This window comes from Epinephelus fuscoguttatus, linkage group LG1 (genome assembly GCF_011397635.1).
Source record: "Epinephelus fuscoguttatus linkage group LG1, E.fuscoguttatus.final_Chr_v1".
Classification (NCBI taxonomy): Eukaryota; Metazoa; Chordata; class Actinopteri; order Perciformes; family Serranidae; genus Epinephelus; species Epinephelus fuscoguttatus.
This window is the reverse complement of record NC_064752.1, coordinates 10,244,506-10,262,633: the sequence shown is the minus strand read 5'-3', so window position 1 is coordinate 10,262,633 and position 18,128 is coordinate 10,244,506. Positions and strand designations below refer to the sequence as shown.

Genomic DNA, 18,128 nt, shown 5'->3' with positions numbered 1-18,128 from the left:
CAATACAGGTGAAATTTAAAGCTCAACTCTAATCAAAACCTTCTGCATCTACAAAGGGACCGGCATAACCACCACTAAAACCTCCTGTGTTGATTGGAGTACGATTCCATTTTTTTCTGGCTGTACCTGTACTTTAGACTAAACATTTGAAACACTTTTTCTTACACATAAAGCAGACTCAAAAATAATTCCAAACTCATTTTAATTTACAAAGTTTGGTTTTATTAAAACATCTTAAAAACATCGCCATGTCACATACCCATCTTCCTGTACATCACTGTCTTATTCACATCAGTAATAATTTCTCTTTATTACTGGAAGGGAAGAGTTAGAGACACAAGCAAGACATTTTAAAAGCAGACAAAATAAAAATGGAGTAACTTTCACATTACTATAGTTCATAGATACATTGTTCCCCAGCTCACTCCAACTGGAGTCTATAAATTAAAAAACAAAGTGAAGCCGAGTCACAAAATGCTTAAGAAAGCCTGCAGTTGGACAAGTCTACATGGCCATTGCCTTTTATAGAGAGGACGTTTTAATGGAATAATTAAAAGTGAAATTAATTCACACAATAGCAGAGCAAAACGCAGTTGTTTTCTGAGAGAACACTCATGAGAAAAGTATTAACAGACTATTCCTGCTGGCATACCAAGACAATCTAATGTGAATCAGCTGTCTGAGTCAGCTGGAATCAATAGTCTGACAAGAAAATCTCAAAGCAACATACAATGAATGACAAATGCTCACAGGCTGTTTTATTTTAAGTGCCATTTCAGAAACTTTTCATTGCCATGTGACAATGTTCATTTGGAGAAAATAACACTTTAAATCATCATGCAGGCATCAAGTATTCCTCTTGTATGACTAAAATGACTTCAATCTTGTTTGGAAGACACTGTAGCATCCTCCCTCCTTCTGTCATCACAACTCTTTAAAATATTAACTGCAAAAATACTTGGTATGTGGTTTACAAAGAACATCTAAGGTTGTGTTTTGTAAACTACAGTAACATTTTCATTCAGTGGTGACGGTACGTCAGACAGGACTTATATTTTCAAAATGGACTTTTTAATATTATGTTTTAGCCTCAAAGCCAGCCTACATTGTTTTTAGTCTGGAAGTTTTAAAATGAAGCATGCAACAACATTAATACACATAGTTAAAAACTGCTCTTCATGTCATGTGTTCTTGCAATGATGTCTGACCAGATTAAATTCCAGATGATCCACAATGAGCAAGGTGAAAACTGTGATCCGGCTTTGTAAGGCTAAAAAATGTGTTGTTCTATAAAAGCACTTGTTGGACAGTTTACTTGCAGTTGTTGTTTTTGTTGTTTAATTTAATGTAAAACCTTGAAATGAGATGTTTTACACAAGTACAAGTTACTTGTTTAGGTCAGCAAAAGTGGCAAAGTTATATAACAGGTTGCAGTAATATCCTGACTTCATTTTTTTTCTTTAGTACTTACAGTTGCATAAAGTAAAAAATAACTTCTATTTTAGAATCTGTTTCACAAAAGTGTGAAAACATTGGCCTGTTGTGTTTCGAACTAATAAGTACAGGTAGTTATAAGCAAGCCTGTTGGCTTGCGGCTGCATATGTGTTTAAAGTCACAAGCAGTGTGTGTCGTTTCATTCATGTAGGTAGTACAGCGTCAGGTCAAAATGAAACAATAAATTGGACTGATGTTGTAAAGATGTTGGTGCTTCTCCACTCATTTACAGGATTACATCAGTTCTGCTGCCATTACGTCACCTGTAGAAAGGACAGTCAGAGGGCAGTTTGCCTGCTGAACAGGTGGTCTGAATCTGTGTATCTGGCTATCTGACAATAACAGTCTCATCGTCAAGGCTTCAGTGCGCTTCATCCAAAGTGTTTGTCCAGTTTATTAACATCTGAAGCCCTTTTTTTTGATAGCGGAATCAAAAGCTGTGTTGGACAATTTTTGTTGTCCGAAACAGACAATCTGACAAACACATCCACTTTATGCATTGATTGGCCAGGTGTGTTGAGGTGTAAGGTACGCTGGATCTAGACTTCTTTCTCGAGATCTTTTATGACTTTAGTCTTGTTAAACATCATAAATGCTTTTGAAGAGAGCTTGTCTGAAAGTGTGGGCCGTTACACACATTTGTAGGATTCAACATGTCAAGACTTCAACGTGATTCAAGAAACAAAGTTGTTGGAGAGGGATCAAAGAGGCAGTGTGATATAGCCTGCCTTTCACTGAGGATAGTTTTAACTAGTAGAAGTGTCTTTTTTAGACGTGTTCAGACTAACTAGTTTGTTTGAAGCATAGTGAGGCCTTCACAACTTTTGGGTTGTTTTGCACCAATTCATTTGACTGTGACTGTCAACATCTCTAGTGTGCATCATCCTGCAGATGTTTAAATGCCTGAAAAAGGCCAGAGTAGAGAAGATCCTTGAATTCTACACCTTTTAATCCAGTGAATGGTTTCATTTCGACCTGACAGTGTCACATGCTGTTTGTAGGTTTGCTGAAGTAAAAAACATTGACACCTTTATCCCCACCATGGGACCAGCACCCCAAATTCCAGAACGTCACGGTATCCCCCCAGCACTCTGTTGTGGGAAAACTGCTCCATCAGCAACAAAGGGGCTACAGTAAAGTTTCTGCCTCCTCAGCGGTACCGTCCGACAGGCAATACCTTCATACAGACAAAGCTGTCGGGGTACTTCGACAGCACCACGGGGTTGCCGTCCATACGGACCTCACTGAGGCTTGGCCGTAGGTAGTAGGTGTCATTGCCCCTGCAGAAGGTGTTTACGTTGACCTCAGTTATGTTGTTGTTCTGAAGAAAATGGAGTGAATAAAATGTTAGCTGGTGGAGTCGAAAAAACTTCAGAATCAGATAGAAAGAGTTGTCCTATAATACTGATTAATATTTCACTAGCACGCAAAAAAACTGTTTCAATTCAGTGTCCCTAGCTTCCGAAGTCAATATAGTTGTGTATATTTTAGCATTAAAGGATACAAACCTGTAGATGTAAGATTCGAACACTGTCTGGGATGTATGGAACAGCCTCCAACTGGTTGTCAGCCAGGTAGAGGTTGATCAGCTTGGCCATTTTCTGTTGGAGAAACAAATTCACACCATGAAGACCTCATAGATTCAGCTGAATTATTCAAGCCATCCATATGTGGAAACTAAAGGTTTACTTTCAAAAACATACAGCACACTTGGCTACAAGAATATATATTAGCAGAAATGTAAAAATGACAGTTTGTGGTTTTAGGGGGAGTAAGGAGCTGCATCTGTTTCTTATTAATAAACGGTCAAGTAGTGACTATATTACTTCCTGGAGTCTGAGGTTGCCAGGTTTGGTACCATCATGCCTGTACAGAAGCCAGTACCTGCTGCTGAACAGAAGTACGAGATGGATGGATATACTAAAGAGTTCCAACATGTAACTCCCCCAAAAACCACAAACTTCTTTCTCATTCTTTGGGCAAAGAAAGTAAGCATATTTCATGAACGGTTGGAAAAAACTAATGTAGGCAATAGAAAACTCTGCAGTAAGGAAATATAGGCTCCATCCAAGCATCTCTGTATTGGTTTTCTATTGTGTCGTAAAGCAACCTAAAATGGTGTTGCATAGTATCCTGTAGTACCTTGTCCTATGAATCTTTGCTCTGCACAAATATCATACACAGTACAGGATTTAGCCAGCCTGCCTTCACCTTCGGCACAACATTGCTAAGAAGAGCTCCCCTGGCTGGTTTGTGTCTCTCTGATAATAAATACTTGCTAATGATAGACAAATAGTTCTATTCAATTTTCCAAAAATGCTTTGATTTGACCCAGTTTCCATTGTCTAGATCAGGTTGGGATGATTGAAAAAGTTTGGAGAGATGAAGATGTTTACCTTGAAAGCATTAGCTTTGACACCCTTTGTTTTGAGGAGGTTGTAGTTGGCATTGAAAGATATGAGTTTGGAAGGTAACATAGGAAGTTTGACCAGTCTGTTCTCAGCCAGAGACAGTTCCTCCAGCAGGGTCAGCTTTGCGAACGCGCCATCTTCAATCTCTGAGATCATGTTCCCCGACAGGTCAATCCTCTTCAGCGTCACTATTAATAGATTGGAGAAAAATATGTTATTGCAGTTGTAGCCATTTTGGACATCTCACTTTCTTTTGTTGTTTTATCACCATTTTGAACCATTTTAGGTCAACTGGTTCTCGTTCCTTCCCTGTTCAACAAAGCTATTACAGACACCTGTCAAATTGTTCCTCTGATGTTATTGTAGAACTCTGTAGACTATTGCAATCCAGCACAATGTAGTACTAAAAGACCAAGACATGGACTGGATAATTAGCTGAAGTGTTTGACCAAGACCCTGTTGAGAGGGGCATACCTAAAACTATTTTTGTATTTGAATTTGTAGATGTATGTATTCGTCCTCTTGGAGGGAGATACTTGGACCAGTATCTTTGTAATTTTGCAAATATTAACACTGGCATTTCTCTTCCAGGCTGGGGAATTATCAAGTAAGGGTTTCTCCTGTTAGCAGTGGTGCAAAGTGCTTTACCCTTGTGATGTGTATGCATTTCTGTTTTTTAAGGTCTCTCAGCCAGCTGGTGTCTTGCCAGACAAAAAAAGAACCGTAGCAAACGGGGCTAAGCATTTTATGACCCAGAACCTAACATAAAAAAACTTAAAATCATCAACAGAAGCTGATATCTGTTGTGTATTTGTCCTGCCTAATTCTGCTGTCTTTACCCTGTTTACTGCAACATCACATCCCATTGCTATGCTGACGACACACAACAATACCTAAAAGGATACTCCAGTGATTTACTTTTGCACTTTCTTAAAGTTTTGAGACTCTGAAGAGACGGATTGAAAAAATAATGCTTAACATCTGTGCAGCAGAGGCCAAGATATCCTGACTCTTAGTTCAAAGTTTGGATCCACCTTCAAAAACACTGGATCGTACATTTTCCATGATGCTGTGCTAAAGTGTCTTTTCATTTAACCCTTCCGGCCTGGTAAACACCCACATTTTTCAAATTGTACACCTCCAGTTTGTAATGCAGGCTTCCTGTTATAAACTTACAGTCTCTAAGGCCAAGCTGAAATAACCCAAAGACACATGCTGGGAAGATTTTCTGTAAATAATAAAGTGCAGTATACAATTTCAGGATAATTAATCAAAGAACAATACAGTGAATCTGACTAGTATTCACCACCACCTCTCAGTCTCTGGAGACAGTTTCCAGCCTTACCAATGTCAGCAAAGTCTTTGGTGTTGATCTTTTTGATCTTGTTGAAGCGGGCATACAGGTAGGCTGTCTCTTTAGGCAATGTGGGAACAGCGGTCATGTCTGGACTGACCTCCTCACAGTACACTGAACCAGTCAGACACACGCACAGCAGGCAGGTGGGTAGGTCTGCAATACAGAGGCACCACACAAACATCAAGCCTTCTTCAGAATAGTCTGTAGTCACAACACTGCACTTCTAACAACCAACCATTAATTCAGTTTGGGCTGCAACTAACAGTTATATTTTTGATTAGTTTTGTAGGCTATAAAATGTCAGAAAATAAAATTCTATGAAGTCAAAGGTGAGGTGTTCAAATGTCTTGTTTTGTCTGATGAGCCTACAACAACTCAAAGATACTCAGTTCATTGCATAAGACCTAAGATTGGTAGGGTACAGTATGTTTTGTATTTTTGTTTGAAAATAACTTCAACAGTGAATCGATTATCAACATAGTAGTCTATTAATTTTCTGTTGATCGATTAATCATCTCATCAACTGTAATATTGCCTGTGTTTATGAAACAAGGGAGTACCAAACATTTCAGTCAAATTCACTTTTTTCCTCCTGTGTAGTTTGAGAGAATGTTATGGTAGAAATTAATCAATTTGATGTAAAGCAGCCATCGTGCATGCTTTTACTATGTCACAACCTCACTGGTGTAACTCTCTTTATGTGGCAGTCAGTCATCTGTAGCTCACCTACACCTAGTTCAAAATGCAGACACGAGTCTCCTCACTGGTACTAGGAAGAAGGAATTTATCTCTCTTGTACTGGCCTCTCCTCACTGGTTACCAGTGAAATATAGTATTGATTTTAAGATTGTTTTTATTTGTTTTTAAAGGTCTGCCTTTAAGGTCCCTCAGATATTTTGATTAATCAGATTAATGTTCCACATTCCCGGTTTTAATTATTTAGTTGTATTTTAACTCTCCCTGTAAATAACTTTAGTCAGCTCTTGTTTTTAAAATGTGCTCTATCGATAAATTTGACTTAACTTGATATCATTATACCAAGAATGATCATCTTACACTTTCAAGCTTGTCATAAACTTTAATTTGACCCGCTTTTCATCTTATTCAGGTTTTTGTCACCTCAGAACCTAAAAGAGCAGGTAGCCATGTTGGGCATGACTTCTCCATACATTAAAAAATGTGTTCTTTGAGATAGATACTATGAAGTAGACTTTAGAGGCAACCAACCAAGTTATTGTAATTGCTGTTTGCCAACATGTGCTTCTGGGTTCAAACCCAACTCAACTTTGATTAAAATGTTCTTTGTGTGTTTCCAAAACCTTCAAACCAGGAACACATTGACTCAATTGGCCAGCAGTTTAAACTTCCTATATCAATTTAAATGAGATGTTTTTGTGTGTACATGAGAAAAACTGGCCTTTCTCTTACCAGAGCCATCTCCTCCTGCTTCGATTGCGGTGTCATCAGGTTCATCAGCAACAGACACCACGCTCTGCAGGAGAAAGCAAGGCCTGTTCATATAGCCGCCAGCTCATTTGCTAGAGCAAAACATTAGCCCCTTTTACACTGTCTGTTCAAGGTGGGAATACTGTGTTGTTTTGCCACCTCACCATGCTGTATGTGAGGTACAATCACAGAATGGGGAGAGTGGTCTTGCCTTAGTAACAGCAACAGTAACAGCACTGAAATGGCAGAGGACGAGGTCAGCCGCCATATAACAGAGATGGTCAGTGATTGTTATTGGCACGTTTTGCTATTGTTATTGTATTTAAAGCGCTATTGACACATATGTTATATGTTACCCTAGAGGCCAATGCTGCTGTGTCACGTGTCATGCCCATCACGCCTCGTATGCCGTCTGTAATCACACACTGGAGCGGAATGATGTTGCTGTTGTTTTGTTTTGTGTCAAAATGCAAAGGTGGCCTGAAGAAGGGACCTTGGTGTGGCCCTGTAGTGCAGTCTGTGTGTAAAAATGACAACTGACGCTCCCAAGGTTAGGAGTTCAGTTTTGGAAATGTTGCACTGTGTCAAAGTTTTTGTAGAAACAAAATGAAGATAGAAAAAATGTCTGTATTGCATTGTGCTTGGAGCCTGGAGATAACTGTTTTCAGCCATTGCTGTTAAATACAGTGGTCATGGGCAGGTTTTGGTTAGGTTTGATGTAATGATAACGTTAAAGAAAAAAAATAGAATCAATTAGAATTAAATCAAAGACGCTAACAATGTGGCAGTTTTCTCTTACAGTCACAGGCATGTAGACTGGGATAAAACTGCTGTCTTATTTGGAAAATGTAATTTACACACTGATGGTGACCATAGCGACAGTAAGTCTTGTTATGAATTATTTATAAAACAGTGAGGGGATAATAAAATGTGTGATTTTTAACCACTGAAGAACAAGAACTGGAGTCTGTAAGAGACACTGTTGGGTCCAAGTGGACACTTTGACTGTAAATTTCACTGTGTTAGAAATAACTGTGTTGCTGACAGCGTGTCGCTTTAAGTACACCTGAGAAGATGAAATCCAGAAAGTCCAGTTTCAGTCACAGATCCATGAGTTTAAAGGGTTTATCAACACCAAAACACTGTAAAGCAGATGTTATACTATGAGCCAGAATTCTTCAATTCTGGCAAGTTGTCATGACGACAGTCACTTTATCCTCCGTTTCCATAATCTCCAGATGATGAATAGAATTACACAGTTCATGTTACAAAGTCATCTACCAGGAACATGTGCTTGGATGTATTTGATTGCCCAGTGAAGTGTGTTGGATAATACTTCCGCAAAAATTTAGTCAGGTTCAGCTGAAGCCATCTGTCCCTTCGTTGTGCCAACACAGTGGCCTGATTAAAATGAATGAGGAGGCTACGATTTGTGACACAGTTCTGCCATTGGTCTGAACACAGATGCCATTCAGTGCTCTCACTATCAACAATCGCACGCTGGTTACCAGACTCTATTTCTGTAGCAGTCTACAGCTGGCTACTGGCCGATCACTGACCACAGTCATAGCTGCTGCAGTATGCACGACTAGTTACTGGTTAGCTGCGGGGTTGAGGGAATTTTTCCTTTTTAATTTTGTGATGATGACTTTTGGATTTGCATTGACATTGTTCTTTGTAACCATACCTGATCAGTTCATCTTTCAGAAATGTCCTTGTACTTGCACTGACACATAACCAGGCGGGGTAATGCCGTTGTGATGTCATGCAGGAATCAGTGAGCATTATGTTGGAGTTTTGGGCTTGTGAACAACTCCAAATCTTTCAACTGTGGCAGCCGGGTAAATTGTATCATCAATAAGCCACTTGCCACAGAAGCTCATCATTCTGAGGACTTAGTTGCATGATTGCAACCAAAAAGCATCTTTGCAAAATACAACCAGAGAGAGGGGAACTAATCTGCTACCAGTACACTAGCAACTAATGAAAGTTTAAATCCTACATCACCATGGTTGGTTAGTTTATCCTCTGTTACCGTGGCCTGGATTCAATCCCCTTCAGTGTCTGTAACCAATCAAAGTATCCTTGAGCAAAATAAAAACCCCAATCCTTGTTTCTGAACGAACTGACTGGACCGCAGACCAATCAAAGGGATGAAAACAGAACTTTTCCACATTGTGGATTAAAAAGTTAGCCTGAGTGAATCTTGTGGTTAATTGTAGAAACAGAAGAGGCTATGAAGTCTGTCTCTGAAGGACCTGGCACTGACAGACTGTTGAATGAAAAACAGCTGGTCCCAAATGAAGTTTTTACTCATTAAAAACTCAGGTTAAGTTTCACAACCTCATTCACTCACACTTATTTCTGTCCGTCTCATTCTCTGGACTGTTTGTGGGTTTTTCCACTTCCTGCAAGTGTTTCCTGAAGGATCAACCAGACCAGACTCTGGTTTTGGTTTGTCCAAATATTTCTTGAAGAGGTTAGTGTGGTTAGTCAATGGTTAGTGTGGTCGCTTCAGGGTTCTGTTTGTCTGGTGGGAGAAAAAGTTAGACACAGCCACAAGGTGTGTGAGTGTGTGTGTGTGTGTGTGTGTGTTGAAATTGTGAGCTGAATGAATTATTACCTCTTAGAGGAGGGGGGCGGTGAAGTCAAGTGCTGACAGTTTCTGGCGTTTGCCAGTGGGAGAAGACAAATTAACTGACTAAACCATGAAGTGGATTATTAGCTCTTAGAATAATGCGGCTAGGTCATGATTTTGCATATTTCCAAATATTGAGCATGACAAAATTGTCCTTGGGGATAGTAAAGACTTATTTTATATCTTATTCCTCATCTTTTTTTTACCTCTGTTTTATTTTTCTTATCTTTCCTTAATAAGAAATTTCTATTATCTAAGTGTTAAGGGTGTCTTTCTGCTCATATTTACTGTAAGGAGAGCAGAACCTTTGTTTTTAATTAAAGTCTATGCACAAGATTACGTATTATTATTTTTCTTTATAAATGCAACTTCACCACCTGAATAAATCACCTTGAATCATTATGTAACAGTGACAACTACAAGTGTAAGGAATGTCTTCTGAAGTAATGCAACATGTGAACGGCAAAAACTTTATTGCTGACACAGGACTATTTAAGAAAAAAATGTGTTTTGCAAATTTAAATCAAATGTTTGTCTCAAAGCATGTTTTCAATAAAAGCATGTGCCTTGCAGAAAAGCATGCTGTAAATAATAATGTACTTACCCTAGCCCTCCTTGATTTCAAATGGTCATTGAAGTATCCATTCAGCTCCCTGTCAGGTAGAGATCCCGGTATCAGCTGTGAGTCCTGATCAGACCTCCTGGACGAGGCTGCCACCAGCCACGGCACCAGCATACAGGTGAATAAGAGAGCCTTCATGCTGTCCAAAGCAGTGTGACGCCGACACACCAGCTCGCCTTAAAGCCTGAGTTTGGGTCAGCAGCTGCTCTATGCTACAAGCCCCTGTTGGGATGTGTCAAATGACTGTATTTAAAGGCTGAACCAGTAGCTTCCAGCAGACTCTTAAAGCAGAGTTTATAGAGCAGAGCACTTAACCCTTCCCTGACCACCCACCATCCATCTGCTGTGTGAGAGAGAGAGAGGCAGAGACAGGATGTACAGAAAGAAGCAGACACACCAAATAGAAGCACATATGGAAAAAGACAAAGAGTCAAAGAGAGAATATAGTGTCCTTTTTTCTGTTAAGTGTCCCCTCAATGTGTACAGGAAAAAATGCAAAAACTGCAGAGACAGCAGAAAAATTGAAAGTTGACAACCACAGTGTGAGTGTGTTTTGTCGGGAGGAATGTCTGTGGTCTCCGCCTGGCCACTCAGTAATGACTCGTAATAACCAACCTATCTTTCATTAGGCTGGATGAGTGTTTTTTTTCTTCTGGACTGGCTCTGTTTTTCTCTCAGCCGATGGTCAGACAAACACATTTAGCAGCCGTTAGACAGACACTGATTATAGGCTAGATTTTATATGATTACTTTGGACTGAGCATCAGTCGAAGCTGCTTCGCCTGCTGGATGACTCCTCTCAGAGTTAACGAGGATTCAGGTTATAGTTTATGTTACTCAGTTGAGCAGAGTATCCTTTAAGGTATTGACTGTAATAGCCAGGTACCAAGTCGTATTGAAACTTCTCCAGTCGAACGATACCTGCATTCAAACCTTTTTGTACCTAGCTCTAGAAAAAAATGATTATTTGTATGTTTTTTCTCGCAGCCAATCACAGCAAGATTTCTTCAGTTTAATGTGACATGTGATTGGCCCACTACCCCAGCAGCTACAACCCACACAGTCTGATGAGGTGTAGTCAAGCGCTTACATTCACATGATGGGTATCAAATGAAGTCCTCAACTGGTATTACCATCACTTTCAGCTACTGGTTTTGGTTCAGATATCATGATTTTTTTTTTACGACACCCAGCCCTATTACCCAGTGCTTCCACTTCCTTTTAAATTATCAACCAATAAAGTTTTTTCAGTAAAAGCAACAATTTCTCAGCTAGAATGAGGACAGTACAATGAATGTAATGTTCATACATAGTTATATAGTTACACATGCACAGTTATACTAAAGTGCAGAAACTGTTTAACTGCACAAGTTTTATTCAAATGAACAAGAATATCTTTTGAAAGAATGATGTTTTTCCCTCAACTGGGGCTCCGTAGATTTGGAGAATCTATGATAAGGAGTGTTGAGGCTGTTGGTGGACCCATAGCTTACTAACACTTAATGTTGGGTTTCCTTTCATTTAGTGCTGTACAGCTACCACCTTCACCACCAAATCCTTACGTTGCATACATAAAATCAAACTGTGCTGAACAAACTCTGCTTCACTAAGTTATTTTTTAGCCACCTAAAAAGGCCCACCAAAAGAGTCAATATCAGTGTAAATGTACAGATTTTTTTTAGGTGGCTAAAATAAGTTTTGCTGCCGTCCTGTCCAAAGCAGTACATAGCTTGGCTTTTGTGCTGGTAGATTTGGTTTATCAAACATGATCACAAAGCAACAGTACATAAAATAAGTGCAGCAGAAACATCAAACGGGTCAGACCACTGTGTTTAACCACATATTTTTAAACGTTTTTACATATCTCTGTAGTTGGAATCAGTTGCCAGTTGTCTATCTGGAAGTGATTGTTGTTGTTGTTAGTGCGACGTCGCAGTGATTCGGTCTGTAATTGTAGAATCCATGACAAGGACCATTAAAGCTGTTGTGGAAGCTCACAGTGGAACAACATCTTACTAACACATTTTGTGGGTTTTTTGTGGGGTTTACTCTCATGTGTCACCCATCTGTATGTAAAACTACAGCAGTAATATCCCGGAGGAAGTTCCTCACTGTGGTTATAAAGTAAAGTGAGCAGGTTCTACACACTCTAAGTGTTTTCATCCTCCTTGCAGTTTTCCACTGACATGATTGGCTATAGAAACTTTGCGGGTTGTGGACATAAACACATATGTTTCACTGTAACGGAAGCTTAGTTTTAAATGAATCTAAATCTGTGTTTCTAACATAAGGTGCTTCATGTGAACCAACTGAGGTCTCTGTTCGTGAGACTGGAGCCAGAACAGTCCGGCAGTAGCATTTGGTCTCTTTATTGCTTCCTTCCTGGTGCCTTGAGGTGTCTTGAATGAGAATATTGTTCAAAAGTTCAGATGCTTTTTTATCTTTGAACATTTCTGTTCTGCTTTCTGATATGTAACATTTATTTGGTCGTCTTGCATAACGTCAAAGGTAGAGCAACAGTGTCTCGGTTTTTCCAGTCTTTGTATTGATTTGAATTATTGGAATGAGTAATTAGCTGTGAAAAGTGACATTCTCACAGTCATATAAATTTGACTTTCTCAAGTTTATCGAGGTTTAATGACAATCCCATTGAAAATGTGATTTTCTCCTTCAATTATCCTCAGTTTATGGGGAGCATGATCAATGCTGTTGTAGAAAGATGTCATCTGTGTTCAATTTTTTCATCTGCATTGTTTTTAGCCACATTTAGGTCTAATAGTCTTAGGTCTTTATAGTTTTGGCAAACATCTGGGTGCAAAAAAGGCATGCATCATCATCATCATCATCATCATCAATGCCTTAAAGCCAAACAGATTAAAATTTTCCATGACGTGACAGGAAACTGGATGTTAACTGAATTAAAGTCAAATGCTTATTCATGTAAATAGTTTAATATTTTTAATATGTTCAGGTTTACAGTCCTTTTTCAGGCTTTCTGACTGTATTTTTGCATGTTCATTTTATATGAGCCTATAACTGATCAACATCACACAATGGTGGAACGGTAGATTTATCCGCAGATTAGGCATATTTTCCTTTTTAGGTATTTTTTCCCCAACTATTCCAGTTCTTATTTGTTTTCAAAGAGGATTTGTTATGCATTTCAATCTTTATCGAACAGATGACAGGTACCTTGAGATCCTGTAAATTAGCTACTTTGCAAAAATACTAGTTGGGCAAGCAATAAAACATCAGGCAAAATGTCTATGATAACTTGAATGCATAGTGTGTCCAAATTCACACCTGTTCTTCTCTGTGGATTTTCTCTGCGACCATGCGTCATAGCGAGAAGCCACGCATATCATGTGAAACAGGAATCATAGCTTTCCGACAAGACCAAGCACTTGTCGGTGGTCCAATGTTTTCACAGCGAAAAAAAAGATAAAGTTACACTAAAATGATGTATAACAGAGCTTTCATACAGCTCTGCACACACATTACTCTTGGATGGATTACTCGCGAATGCAGGGTCGCACAGAAATGCCATGTGTATCACATGAAAGCGCAGGAGCAGAGCTTTCCAATGATACCACACACATCATTGTGCTGTCATCCCATCATACTATAAATCCAGATTAATTGGCTACAAAATAAAAACCTGATGAATTTCTTTACAATCCATTATACAGATCTTGTTATCAGTCACTTCATATAGTGAGGAATATCGTATCTTACCACGTCTTAGGCTTGTGTGTGTGTCTCCCTGTCTGTCCACGTTTGTAGTCCAGCTTTCAAGATGCAAATATCTCCATATTGTCCAGTTGACACTCCATCAAACTTTGTATGACAAGACCAGCCACTTCACCTTTGCGCACACAGACAGCTGTAGCCTAATTATGCATGCCTGACAGGGCCGGAGTCACCATATACACTGGGGGGGACATGTGTCCCATATATGGCAGAATATGTCTTTTTCCAGCTTGCTATGGTGAGATACATGTGAAAATGTAAGAATTTTGTCACACGGATTTGTTTTATAAAAATTAATATAAAATACAGGCACATAGAAGGACATGAAATGATGGCAAATCTGATTACCCCAGATTGTCCTGAAAAAAAAACAAAACAAGATATAGCATGTGTATGTAGCCTTTATAATGACTGTGATATGAGCTTAAAAGTAAAGGCAGTAAAAGTACCCCAAAAACGCCTAGGGCCCATAGGGTTAAAGCCCAGTTCAGACCAAGGATTCGCAACAAGACGAGTTTAAACAGACAACTACTTGCAATGCCGTTCTGCAACGTTCTAAAAACTTGCCGGTTCACACCAATGCAACTAGATGAGATGGTGCATCATCTCTATTCAACAACTCTCCGTACTTCTGTTCTGATTCCAGCTTTTCAAGCGTATTTTGTTGCTGAATTTTGAATTTTGTAGTTTCTTAAAATATGCATGAGGATAGTGATAGTGAGATTTTTTTGCATTTGTAGTAGTGAGGAAACAGCAAAAAACATAAAACGAGCATCAGATGGACTGTACTCATAATAAATACGCTACAATAATATAAATAACCAGCACCAATTAATCAGTCAGTTAAATGTGTGTGTGGAGGGGGCATAGGCACATACAGGGTGATACAATCCTCACAGGGCTTGGTGAGGACCGAGCACCTGCGACGGCAAGCAAACACACCATCTGCAGTCATTTTGACTTGACCAGCGGACCTCACTACAAGCTGATTGGCTGTAGAAACAGGTGACATGTTTTGCGTTTTAAAACCAGCCGCTGGCAGTTTGACCAGCTCAGTTGCAGGTGACACCATCAGCCGGCTTGAGTCAAGCTCGGACCGGCCAGCTCACACCACTGCAACTTTCCTCTGTGACGTTTTAAAACGGCTCTGTCACATTGCGAATCTTTGGTCTGAACTGGGCTTAAGATAATTGAAAGGGTAAACAGGTTCGCTGTGGTCTGAGTGAACTTGAAGAGCAATGATCTTGGAAGATATTGTGAAAACATTCTGGACATGTCATATCTCAGCCTTTCATCTTTTTAATCAGCGCATCTCTATGGTTTAATATGTATCAGACCTCTAATGCCTCACGTTTTCAAAGAGTTATGAAGGTCTGTAGATGCAATAACACATCGATAAATAACAGCTAATGGGATAAACACAGAAAAATGCCAGAAATTAATCAGAAACAGAAATACTGGAAAATGGCTAAAACAAAAGTATGGGGGATGTTTCCAGAGCAGAAAGGCCAAGAGATTCACAGTAATAAAAATGAAGAGACACTGTTCATTTGGTCTCTTCAACAGCTGTTGAGGTCCAGCTGTTCTTGGGTTGATTTCAACCTTGGTTGTCAAACCAGAGAGATTTTGGGCTTCCCCAGAGCAGTTCTTAAGAATTTGCTGTTTTTTTGGTGTTGTCCCTGGACATGGTGAAATTACAAGAGACAGTGCTCCTCTATAAACAAGCAGAGAGAAAGAGACTGAAGTTTAACAGCAAAACATTTTAAATAGAAAACATGTGACTATTTCAGCCTTCATGAAGAGAGGAAAAAGAAGGGGGCCCAGATATAAACATCCAAGGAACATGAGCCTGGACTGTTACAGGTGTGTTAGCAATTATGAACACCTTTAAACTTTTACGACTCTGGGAAGAGGGCCAGCAAGTGGAGAATGTTTTTACTAGAACTAATTTTCTATACCGGAGTTTGGACTGTCGGGGTGGTTTCACTGGTATTCTACTGCACAATAAAGCAAGTCAATGGGAAAAGCCACCCACAACAACAAACTAAACACACATTATTGCTGTCAGGTTGATTTACTCAATTTGTTTGTGAACATGTGAAAGCCTGTGTTTTTTGTAAGGTTGGTATTTGAAATATTCTTGTGTTTTTGTACCAAAATACAAATGGATGTTTATTAAAAACAGTTTTCTCATTTATGCTGGAATTTGCTGGAAGAATAGGCAAATAAATGAAAGAAAAGTGCCAGTGTTAGAAGTAGGGTTTCAAATCATCAGTCAGAGACCCCTCAGTCAACTGAGATTCGGCTCAAGCAGTCTTTTCCTTCTTTTGTCAGGGACATTTGGTCCACAGATTAAGCTCAATGGTGAGCGCTCCTCGCTTTCATGCTGCTCTCTGATAAAGACAGCTGCAGACCCAGACCCAGGGTGAGTCTGAAAGAGACAGAGGAGAGACTTTGTTAAGTCTGGTTCCAAAATAACGTTGTCTTGTGCTTTCTGCTTATAAGTAGTGAATTTGCAGCTCACAGCAACTTAATACGATACGGTCTCTGGCTTCTGTTTGATATCTAGTGTCAGCAAAAAATGTTGTCTTACATTTCCGATCTGTTCTTAGCGTAGCAAGCACACTTTAGCATCAAGGGTTGACTTGTTGGCTTGTTTACTATATTCTGTGAACGTCACTGTCAGCCTGCACGTCCCGCTGAGCCTCGTCACATTTTTTGAATGTTTTAAATCCTGCCATGTTTACATTAATCCCCTCTAGCTTGCAGTGTTCTTCACCGCCTTTGTTGGTGCATTACTACATTTCTTTGCAGGATACAACCAGCAACTGTCGATCAGCCAAATGAGGTACTGATTGTAGAAATCCTGTCGCCCACTAGCATGTGTGCCCTTCTGCAAAATATGTCTTGAAGTGTGTCCTGTTGTTATCCCCATTTGTACAATCATCACAACAAACCTTTCTCTATTCAGTGACCATTCAGAACAGTTTAAAAACTCTTTAGCCTTTGAATGTTGCCTGAAGCCATGGTGTTTGGAGCATAATGACAACTTTACAGTTGTAATCCTTAAGATTTCTATCCTTGTTCTGTCCAGACTCAGAAGCGCTGTGCTCTTCACAGTGCGATCAAACAAACTCACGGTTTACTGAAAAAGAATAATAGTAACCGCGGTAGTTTTCTACACAATAACAGGACACAGTAACAAGAGTTGGTTACCTTGCTGAGGCGTTGTGGGTGTGCAGCCTGTCAACTGCAGCTCTTCATCTAACAGCTCATTGTGGCTGCTCCTTCTTATCCCTTTACTCCTTGCAATATTTAAAACTGATCTGCCGTCAAAAATGACCAAGTCTTTTCTAGATGCATGTTTGATGAATGATCGCAGTCAGTGCTAAACTCTGTGAGGAATACGTTGCGTTTTTACTAACTGCTTCACAATAAAAGTGATAAAGTGTTTTGCCAAGTTGAACGTTTTTAATGTGAAACAGGAGCAGTAGGAAATGTACCTACAGTATCTACCTATCTGCCCATCCTCAGTGCTTCTTAACCATAACCAGTTAACTTGTACCAGAGTGTTGTTATCCTTAATGTTACCTGCTCCAAACCCACCACTTTGCTCTTGTGTGAACACAATCCTCTAAAGAGTCAACTCTTTTTCTGGCGTATTTCTTCTTACAGCTTCAACTGACTGACAGTGAGCTGAGTTTTATGGTGACAGGTGTAAGCGAGCGATACATAACGGCAGACTGAAGTCAACCCAGACAAAACAACATACGTCAGTGAATTAACTCCACACACAATCAGCCATTTGACTACAGAGCAGCTTTCGACACGGTGGACCACCTGGCTAGGCATTAAACAGTCTGCGTGGGTCTGGCTGACAACTGACATGATGTATTGACCCACCACTGAGAGTTGTGTGTTTTGGTCCTGACATAGCCACCCGCTAGCTCTGGGCTGACAATGAGGTTTTTTGTTTTAGCTCAGAGGCTTGTTATGTAATCAGTGTTACATGTTTTTCAAATTAAACGGTGGAAACAAAACTACAACCTTCAATTCCCTTATTAGCCTCTATGTGAAACTAAACAGAGACGAATCAGACTGATCAACTGCCGCTGCACCTGTACAGAGCTGGTTACAGCTTCAATGAGCCTCTTACAACAAATAGCTTCTTACAACATGTAGCCTTTTACAGCTTACAACACAGATCATAGTTTTGGTTTTGCATAACATATATTGTATGGCGCTCATATGAACCCTGTTTACAGCAGCTAATTTTGGCAAATAGGCTCCGATAATCACTGTACGCTACCTGTCAGCACCAAATGACCGATAGGCAGAGTTAGAGACTAGCTAGTTAAGACAGTAGAAGAGCCAGATGTTTTATTCAGGACTTAGTGGTGAACAAACAG

The 18,128-nt window shown here is 39.6% G+C and overlaps 2 protein-coding genes across 2 annotated transcripts in view; one reads left to right on the top strand and one right to left on the bottom strand.

Moving 5' to 3' along the window:
• Positions 1-18,128, top strand: part of LOC125893035 (centromere protein P) — a 130,419-nt gene that overhangs the window by 15,852 nt on the left and 96,439 nt on the right. The gene's annotated exons all lie outside the window — the stretch shown is intronic.
• On the bottom strand, positions 200-10,478 carry ogna (osteoglycin, paralog a). The gene is made up of 6 exons (XM_049583644.1): positions 9,952-10,478; positions 6,692-6,755; positions 5,252-5,416; positions 3,892-4,094; positions 3,004-3,096; positions 200-2,816 (listed from the first exon to the last, which is right to left on the bottom strand). The coding sequence occupies exons 1-6, from the start codon at positions 10,105-10,107 to the stop codon at positions 2,646-2,648; spliced, it is 852 nt and encodes a 283-aa protein (XP_049439601.1). The 5' UTR covers positions 10,108-10,478; the 3' UTR covers positions 200-2,645.

What these genes read in the sequence shown, in the direction of transcription:
- ogna (XM_049583644.1), bottom strand. Translation starts at nt 10,107, where the DNA reads ATGAAGGCTCTCTTATTCACCTGTATGCTGGTGCCGTGGCTGGTGGCA. An exon ending in AGCAGGAGGAGATGGCTCTG is followed by an intron (nt 5,417 to 6,691) that starts GTAAGAGAAAGG and finishes TCTGTATTGCAG; the next exon opens with ACCTACCCACCTGCCTGCTG. An exon ending in CAAAGACTTTGCTGACATTG is followed by an intron (nt 4,095 to 5,251) that starts GTAAGGCTGGAA and finishes ATCTATTAATAG; the next exon opens with TGACGCTGAAGAGGATTGAC.